Genomic DNA, 9,189 nt, shown 5'->3' on the forward strand with positions numbered 1-9,189 from the left:
GAAATTCAGAATGAGGTGTCTGTTAATATTTCTCTAAGTGAAGTCAAATGGTTACAAAGGGATGAATAATGACAAACAGAGGCAAAACAACAGAGATGCAAAATGACAAACACACAAAATAACAAAATATACACAAAAGCTACACAGACCAATACAAAGAGACACAAGATGAACCACATTTTGTTTTTCTTGTCTGTTTCTCCTATGTAGGAGTGTTTGGGGGCCTTCTACATGTCTGTGTCCAGGGGCCTGTTGTCTCAAAATGTGTCCACAGTAACAACCTAGAAACATGCAATGTATACTTGTGCAGAGCAAATCATGCAGATAATCTGCAATGTGAAAGTTTGTGTATTGCTATGGGAGATCTTGAAAGAGGAAGCCCAAAACTTTGCATGTGGAGGCAGATTTCTATGAGGCTTTACCTAAACTATTCTTCAAAAACATTTGATAGCAGGGTTCTCACAGTTCTAGAGATGATTACAGCCATTTTTGACGTTTTGTATAGCATTAAGTAATCAAATGATCAGTATAAATAACCAGTTGTTTAATGTGTTGAAATACATATTATGTGTGAGGGCTGTGAATAGACTTATGGGCAAAATGTTGAATTTAGAAGACTTTGAGCCAGATGTTGCCTTTGATTTTCCTTTCAGTAATTCAAACATCATGTACTGTAGTTTATAATAACTGTTATAAAATAAGTGGGATTATTCAGGCTGCCCCCTGCCAAAGGAAGTACTTCTGAGCTACCGGGCAACATTGAGGGCCACACATCATCGGAAGTAGATGAGTTAGTCTTCAAAATAAAGGCCTAATTTTTTATATAATGAACCCTTTGACCTATTTGGTACTGTGTTAAATATTGAATTAATGGGAAAGGTTAGAATAAGATTGCAAATGCTTTGTTTAGTAAAATTAGACCCACAATGAGAGACAAAACAACTACAAAGGGACATAAAACCATTACAAAGATATGCAAAATGACCACAGAGATGCAAAATGCATCTAATACACGTAAAAACCAAAGTGACCTGGAAAAGACAAAATGACAATAGACATAAAACAACCATAAGGACACACAAAATGACTACTAATAGACTTAAAATGATCTATAAGACTCACAAATCTACTACTAATGGTGCTTTCAATGTGAGTGACATAAGAGGGCTTGGGGGCCTGGGGGCACATCTTTTCATTTATTTATGTATATGGATAAATGCTGTGAAATAATTTCAGGGAAATAAAAGTAGCAATGGAGTAACTTAGAGCAAAATATTGCACGATTATATCTCTTATTTTCTGATTCGTGCTTACAGCTAATAACCTAACGTTACACTGGTCATTATTTTGAAAGTCATCACCGGAAGTCCTTCGCAGTGCCTCCACCTTGACTCCAGTGTACTTTTCGTTTCGTAGGGAGGAGTCCGGCGTTAGTTTCTTTATTAAAGTGGCATGTTAATGAATTATCGGTAATTCTACAACATGTGTCGCACCATGTATCCATAATGTAGTCTACGCGTGTTGTCGACGTAAAGCTATTGATAAGTAACCGGATATTTTTCGATAAAACATCGAGGGAAACTGACGGAACAGGAAGGCGGAACAAGTAAGTTCGGGAAAGTGTCTTTCAACGGTTTCATCACCGTTTGACCACCCGTCTGCGCTAACGGCTGCTTTTACACGGTTTTATTTCAGATTAGGTGTCAACTGATTGTGTAGCGAGGTGAATTTTTCTCGTTTTTATGTGTTTGTTTTTGTTTTTTGAGCTGTGTCAGGAAGCAACAAGTCTGACCGAGTTAGCTCGTCGCGTCACGAATAAACTTCGTCCGGTCGTCATGTGCCCTGCTGTTTAATCTCTGGCTTTTATGTCGGAAAATGTGACAACGGCGACGTGAAAGGTTGTGTTACTTTGAAGATGACGGTGCAGATATTTAGACGGGGGTCTTCACGGACGAAGCGGGGTCCTGTTATCCTGGTTTACGGGCGGTCAGACTTCGTTTTATTGTCATTCCGCAGATTGTTGGTTTCACGGAGAATTGGTGTCTGAGATAGGAAGTGACGGTGTTTCATCTCCACTGCAGGCCTTTCTGTGGCCGGGGCTCAGACTCGTCCTTTACCTGAGGCGATGAGACAAAAGGTGAATTCCGATCGTCATTCATTGAATTGGGATCAGCCTCGTATTGTGGATCAGGCGGTTGACTGTCCTGCATTTTGATGATCCTCAGCGGACGTCGTCCTCTTGATTCACGCATTTTCAATATGCTATTTTACTTTAAATGTATACATTCATCTTCACGTCAGTCACATCTGTTGTGCCACAAAATTATAGGAGCATGAGAAGGTGGATAAGGGGCTTAAACTCTGCCACATCCGTCAGTGTAAGTTTATACCAAGAACCACGCAGAAACTGGGGCAGATATGCTGTTGTTGCTACAATTGAGGATTATTTTTCATTATCAGTTAATCTGCCGGTGATTTTCTGGATTTATCGGTTAGTTGATAGTCTATAAAATGTCATAAAATAGAAAAAAAAACTGCCCTGCATAGTTACTATGTGAAATTTTCTTGCCTGAGCCATCGCCTAAAACTACAGAATATTCAGTTTGTAATTACATAAAACAGAGAAAAACTGAAAATAGTGACACATTTTAGCGTTATAAATAGCTCCAGTGATAATCTAATCAGTGATGAAAATAGTTGCAAATTAATTTTCCATCAATCGACTAATTGATTATATAGATGATCATTTCAGCTCTGTGTAATTTCCCAGCCAACTCTGATGTATTACATGTTATAAGAGCTCAAGAGACTCTAATAAACCTGAAATGATTGATCAGAACTATTTTGATAATGGATTAGCCGTTTTTATTTATAGTCTGTGTTCAAGCTGGAGTCCGAAACAGTGTCTTTTTTCAACTTCTTAATTGTGAGGATTTGCATATTGATAATAAAGGGAATATATTTGGGATTTGGACTCTGGGAAATTGTGATTTGTCACTATTTTTATATGTTATAGACCATATTTGAATTGATTAATCAATTAAACAATCAAAATGAGGTATGACAGAAACTGCATTTCACTGTGAATTTGCATTCAGTAACCAACCTCTCCCTTTCTTTCTCTCCTCTTTTTTTTTTTTTTTTTTACCATATGCAGGATCACAGAACTACAGACGGAGTCAAAACAACCACAAAAACACAGTCCATACAGAAAAGCCTGCACTGGTTGTTTACACAACCTTTTGACTCTTTCAACAGTAAATAATTCACCAGAAACGTTCAAACTAATCACCAGCCATTGCAACCACATGCAACCATGTCCTTGGCTCTGAAACAAGTCTTCAACAAAGACAGGACATTCCGGCCCAAGCGCAAGTTTGAGCCCGGGACGCAGCGCTTCGAGCTGCACAAGAAGGCCCAGGCATCTCTGAATGCTGGGCTGGACCTGAAGCAGGCTGTGCAGCTCCCCCACGGTGAGGACCTCAACGACTGGGTGGCCGTCCATGTGGTCGACTTCTTCAACCGGATCAACCTCATCTATGGCACCATCAGCGACTCCTGCACTGATCAAACCTGCCCCGTCATGTCCGGTGGGCCCAAGTACGAATACCGCTGGCAGGACGAGCACAAGTACAAGAGGCCCACCGCGCTGTCGGCCCCCAAATACATGAGCCTGCTCATGGATTGGATTGAGGTACAGATCAACAATGAGAACATCTTCCCCACCAACGTCGGTAAGTGTTGAGATTAGAAGTCGTGCTTTAAATGATCTAAGCCTTGAATGAAGACAGTGAGTCAGGTAGTGAACTCCACTAGTGTGCAAACCAAACCACCGCCCATTCACAGACAATGGTCCTGTAGGCTGTGACCAGCCATTACTGAAATAGTCAATTGAGCTATTGCAGTTCATTATCTGGTCCATAAAATGTAAAAAACAAACAAAAAAAAAACATCCCAAGTCTCTTCTTATTTTGTCTGAAACAAGCAGATTTTCACAGTTGAGATGTTTAATCCATATTGATGCCCACAGTGGGTTGCAAGATAAATTTGAGGGGTCACAAGATAATTAACAGCAGGGGAGAACAGATAATAAAATATTTATGCTTTACAGAGTGGTTTATTTTCTAGACTTCCCTCTAATGCTTGCCTTCTGTCTCTTAAAAGACTGAATTAACTTAGTTTTTGAAGATAATATTCCAATAACACATGCAACAGATGCCCCCTCTGGTCACAACTAGTAGACAAGTGTAACAGATGACCATGGTTTGCAAGTAAAGACAGTTTTGTTTAGTGGGTCACAAGCTACAAAAGTTGGGAACTGCTGCTGTCACATGTGAATACTTGATATTTGTACTTAATAAATGACTTGAATTAGTAATCTTTCTGTCATTTCAGCATGAGTCACATTAACACCCCCCCCCCCTTAAAAAAAGTCACTTAAATGATTAATAAGTAATTAACATGTAATGATTAACATGTAACGAGTACAATGGAAAATTAGAATGAGATAAACACAAAATCCTGCAGAGTGAAGGCATCTGAAATCTGAAGCCACTGATAATGTTCGGATGATGACTAACAATGGTGTTTTAGATTAAATCTACAAGGCCACATTTATTGGATTACCTTCAGTGTTGCACACTGTAAACACTATCAGTTTATCTTCTGTTGCTGTGGCATCCCCACTTTTCTATCTCAGTCCCTTGCACTGTGCATGTGTGGACTGTTTGCCATGTGCTTTGGCCTGGCATCTGACTAACTACAGAAACATCCAAGCAATGGATTTAAAAATGGGTCACACAATGTACAGCAGGCTATGAATAGCAACGACCCCTGACGCGCATGTCCTCTGGAACAGATTCCTGAAATATTATTGAATTAGTCAAAGCAAAACGACATACTAAATTAATCACTTGGTTGGAGCTGAGGCTTATGGCCCCCAAACCAAGTTGCATTGGTTTTCCATTCACGAGTGACGTGATACTGACTGGGTCCTTGAGCACACTGTGGTACAACCCGGGAACACAAAGAAAAGTGAATGCCCGTTAAAAGATTTTCTAACCTGTGCATTAAAAACCTTAGTATTTCAAACGTGTTGCTCTCTGTGGCGCAGATAGTAAAAGGTCACCATGGATTGACCCCGGTGTTCTCCGATCTCCGTCTGTTTGACTCCCAGGTACTCCCTTCCCTAAGACCTTCATGCAGGTGGCTAAGAAGATTTTGTCTCGTTTGTTCCGGGTGTTTGTCCACGTCTACATCCACCACTTTGACCGTGTGAGCCAGATGGGGGCCGAGGCTCATGTCAATACCTGCTACAAGCATTTCTATTACTTTGTCACTGAGTTCAACCTGACGGACCACAAAGAGCTGGAGCCTCTGGTGAGTCAGAGGGAGGATAGGATGTGATATGGAGCTGGATACAAAAATTCATTGAATTAGGTTCATGTTTTGAAATAATGGAAGTACAGACTTAAAGACTTAACTCCAAACTAGTCACTGGAGTGTTGTAATTATGTAGTAGTGATAGATTTTTTTTTCTGTACAACGTTTACTAGATATTACTAAAAGCTTGTTTTTTTTTCCAATATTATCTTTTCCTAATAAGTTTGCGACTATATTTTAAAGTATACTTATTGCATTCTTAACTGTGGTAACATTTTCACGAGTACAAGTTTTTCCTTCCCCACTGTAACTCACTTTACTCTGTGTTGTTATCTACAGAAAGAGATGACCTCTCGGATGTGCCACTGAGCGAGCACAACAGACATGTGGACACACGGGACGAACACATCTGTCCATCTAGAAGACTGCAGCAGAGAACTAAAAGAACAAAACAAATTCAGAAAAGAGTCTATTTTTATATTTAAGTACTGTAATCTATTTTAGCCACATACTGTAGGTTTTAACCAAGAACCTTGTCATGTGAGGCGTTCTGTTCCTTTTAAAAAGTTTTCAAACCTTTTATCAGAGCACAGTATTAAGAGGTGTATGTTTGTGTTGATGTTTTTGTTTTTCTATTTTATTTGAATCTCAATCATTCCAGGATGCTTCTGTCTTTCTCTCTGTTAAAATGATCAAAAATTAGTACGATTTCTTACTGTAAAAATCTATAAATTCACCATGTTGTTACATTAAAATGATTCTCTACTCTGTTTTAATCTGAATTTAGTAATCACTATTTGATTTACATATCTTTTCCCATTTCCTTTAAATTTAATTTATGAACTTTTACTTCCTGGGTAGGAAAGACATTTTTCTTTGAAACGGTTAACAGTTTAGTGAGTTTAATGCTCAAACAGTCAAAGCAGCAATTAAGTTGTTTTTTTTTTCAGGCAGGGAAAGTATTCTGTCCCATATTGTTGAATCACGGTGAGAAAAATACAGTTTCCTCTGTTCCTGAGAGTCATTTTTTAATTTTTTGAAATACCATTTGGGGTTATGTTACATTCATTTAATAGTTATGTACACATTAGGAGATCAGCTAAATACAGTAATAGCTTGCTGGTGACTCAGCCATTATCAAGTCTGTGATACTGTACACTTTGGGCTTTGGGCCACCAGCCTGGTTCTCAGATGTCAAACCTGCAGGTGTTTGTTGCAGATACTCTTGGCAGCTGAAGGTCACACGAGACCTGCAACTCACATGACAAAACTCTGGTGGCGGCACATGTTCAAAAGCCCAAGTTTAAAACTGTCCACTGGGTGGCATCAGACACCAAAACCTGTCTGTGTTGAGGAGACGCTTTAATCCTACAGTTAATATTGTAGCCCTTATGAAATCTGCCCAGTGTCCCAGTTATAGTCATGAAGAGGGGAAGTGTGGACCCGATTCGGGTTAATGATTCGACTAAGCTGGTTATGTAAGAAACAGGCCAGACTGTACTGTGAAGAATACAGAGAGAGTTTTTGTTTTGAATGAGCCTAGGTTTGCATGATTGGGTCAACAACAGTCATGAATAAGCTTGAGAACAGTGTTTTTGGTCAGATTTAGAGGCAGTTATCAGCCATAATGGTTTGGATTATGTCGTTCAGGAGCAGCAACCTTTCATACAAGAAAAACATCAAAAGTAAACACAATTACAAGTTAACTTTTAACAGCCTAGAACCTGTGTCAATCATACAAGTAAAGTACGTTTTGTAACAAGGACATTTTTCCTCATAGTTTGGCTTTGTTAGGTACACCTGCAATCTAATGCAATCCAAAACTGTTTTTCCTGTCTGGGCCTCAAAAGGTTACTGACATTAAACCATCATAGACGTTTAGAGGAGAAATGACTGAATGACGAAACTACTAACAACTCATGGACATTTGAAATGTGACAAGGGGCTCTAACGACACACTTTTTAATTTCTTAATAAAAGGCAAATTGTAATTTTTAAACAACGCTTTGTATTTGTACAAGATTGACTGTTAATATTTAAGTTTAATAAAAATCTGTCACATTTGCCAAAAATGCAGTGGAGTAAAAAGTTAAATATTTACATCTGAAATGTGTCGGAGTGGAAGTATAAAGCAGTATGAGTACTCAAGTTGAAAACAGGTACCTCTAAGTTGTACTAGTACTTGAGTGAATGTACTTTTCACCACTGAATGGTTGGGGGTTATCAGTAGTCTGTCAGTCATCTTAACCAGATGTTTATGAATGAAAGTGAATGTTTATCAGCGTATTCACAGCTAAAATACATTGTTTCCAGTTCTCCTCTTTCATTCCAGCTGGGAAAAACATATATTGACATGTTCATACAAATTGTAATGAACAAACCTGATGTAACTATCTGTCCCAATAACATCAACCACTAAAGTGACCTCATTGCCTGCTGCAACCTGATCCTCTTACAGGATTGTCCCTCCACTCTCTCAGTGGAGTCACTTCCTCTAAACACTGTACTCTGGCAGCATGCGTTACGCCTGTTACGTGGGAGATAAGCTGTGCCCGCCTTTTGCTCTTCCCTCCCTCTGGTGTGTTTTTCTCTTTTGGAATGTACCAGACAACCCCGATGGGCTCTACAGTTGCAAGACACGAAGGGAACTACTGCAAGGAGGCCATGAACGAGGGGAAGAATTTCAGGCTGCAGCCAATCAGACTAAAGCTTGTCCAACTCTGTCAGGGTTTACACAGCAGTGTCTGGCTGTTGTTTTGATGGTACAGTGTGATTATTTACACGTAGAGAGTGGGGTTTGAGAGAGAATGTGACTCAGCAGATGTTGGAATGAGCACACACCCTTAACGGTTTGGCGGTTTGCAACTGAGTTGCCTCATGCAGTGCCGTAGCCAAAGGGAATGAAAAGTGATCATGATTTTTGGGGCGCACAGCTGCAGTGGACCCACAAAAGTTTCAGCGAGATCAATTATTCAAGAAGGGGCACAGAGAAAAGTCATTTCAGTGGGTCCAACAAGCTCATGGCTTCTCCATCCTTTAAAACAAGCTGATTTTCTTTGTCTTAGTCTTTGTCTTTCTTTATCGAGTAAACTGAAAAATCTGAGAGTTGGTCACTGGATGCTACCCTGGATGCTTTTCAGAAATTGGGACATTTTTCATAGTTTTTGAGGTTTAACACACACCAAGCAAGTGATTAGTGAAAAGATTAATTAAGAAAATGATCAAAAGATTAATCAACAGCTACCATAATCATTGGTTGCAGTCCTAATTGTCACAAAGCTCTGCTGCACACAGGACAATAAAATTAAAGCGTAACACAATGTATCCCTCAATGTATATAAAGAAACTTTAACATCAGCTGTTGTTAAATATACAGGGAAAAAAAGCATTTAACTGAGTTAGCTGTTCTCAACTACCATCTTATTCAGAAATGAAGTCGTGACACACTACAGCTGAGTCCGGAAAGTCCATGAAAATGACTAAACATGTCAGCAGTGTGCTGACTAGGAACCTGCTGCAGTTGCTGGTTTATTACCCAATCTGAAAGGAACGTCTAAGAATGTAAAAACATTATTATTTTCAAACTGCTTTGTTATACATGGTTATGCAACAGGAGCAAAGTGCAGAAAAAGAATACAAGGTTTTTCAGAGAAGAACTGGAACAAAGTTGGAACAAAACAAAGTTTCATAATCCTTGGTAACTCTTTCTGTGTTAAAGGAATTCTGCTGGATATTGGATTATTTCCAGTGCTCTAGCAAGCTTTCTGTCTCCTTTAATACCTAAACCACATACATTTTTGGTACGGT

At 39.2% G+C, this 9,189-nt stretch overlaps 1 protein-coding gene across 3 annotated transcripts; it reads left to right on the forward strand.

Annotated features, from left to right (window-relative positions):
- The first annotated feature begins 1,364 nt into the window (after positions 1-1,364).
- Positions 1,365-6,158, forward strand: mob3a (MOB kinase activator 3A). Of its 3 annotated transcripts, none has more exons than XM_071486260.1 (5): positions 1,365-1,606; positions 2,082-2,137; positions 3,158-3,734; positions 5,177-5,379; positions 5,722-6,158. In XM_071486260.1, the coding sequence occupies exons 3-5, from the start codon at positions 3,317-3,319 to the stop codon at positions 5,749-5,751; spliced, it is 651 nt and encodes a 216-aa protein (XP_071342361.1). In that variant the 5' UTR covers positions 1,365-1,606; positions 2,082-2,137; positions 3,158-3,316; the 3' UTR covers positions 5,752-6,158. The 3 variants fall into 3 exon arrangements, with proteins under 3 accessions (XP_071342361.1, XP_071342360.1, XP_071342362.1); XM_071486261.1 differs by lacking the exon at positions 1,365-1,606 and adding an exon at positions 1,641-1,986; XM_071486259.1 differs by lacking the exon at positions 2,082-2,137.
- The last annotated feature ends 3,031 nt before the right edge of the window (positions 6,159-9,189 follow it).

The sequence above is a fragment of the Trachinotus anak genome, unplaced genomic scaffold (genome assembly GCF_046630095.1).
Source record: "Trachinotus anak isolate AG129_WGS33_773 ecotype Australia unplaced genomic scaffold, CSIRO_AGI_Tana_v1 ptg000010l, whole genome shotgun sequence".
NCBI classification, from domain to species: Eukaryota; Metazoa; Chordata; class Actinopteri; order Carangiformes; family Carangidae; genus Trachinotus; species Trachinotus anak.

What these genes read in the sequence shown, in the direction of transcription:
- mob3a (XM_071486260.1), top strand. Translation starts at nt 3,317, where the DNA reads ATGTCCTTGGCTCTGAAACAAGTCTTCAACAAAGACAGGACATTCCGG. An exon ending in CATCTTCCCCACCAACGTCG is followed by an intron (nt 3,735 to 5,176) that starts GTAAGTGTTGAG and finishes TTTGACTCCCAG; the next exon opens with GTACTCCCTTCCCTAAGACC. An exon ending in ACAAAGAGCTGGAGCCTCTG is followed by an intron (nt 5,380 to 5,721) that starts GTGAGTCAGAGG and finishes TGTTATCTACAG; the next exon opens with AAAGAGATGACCTCTCGGAT.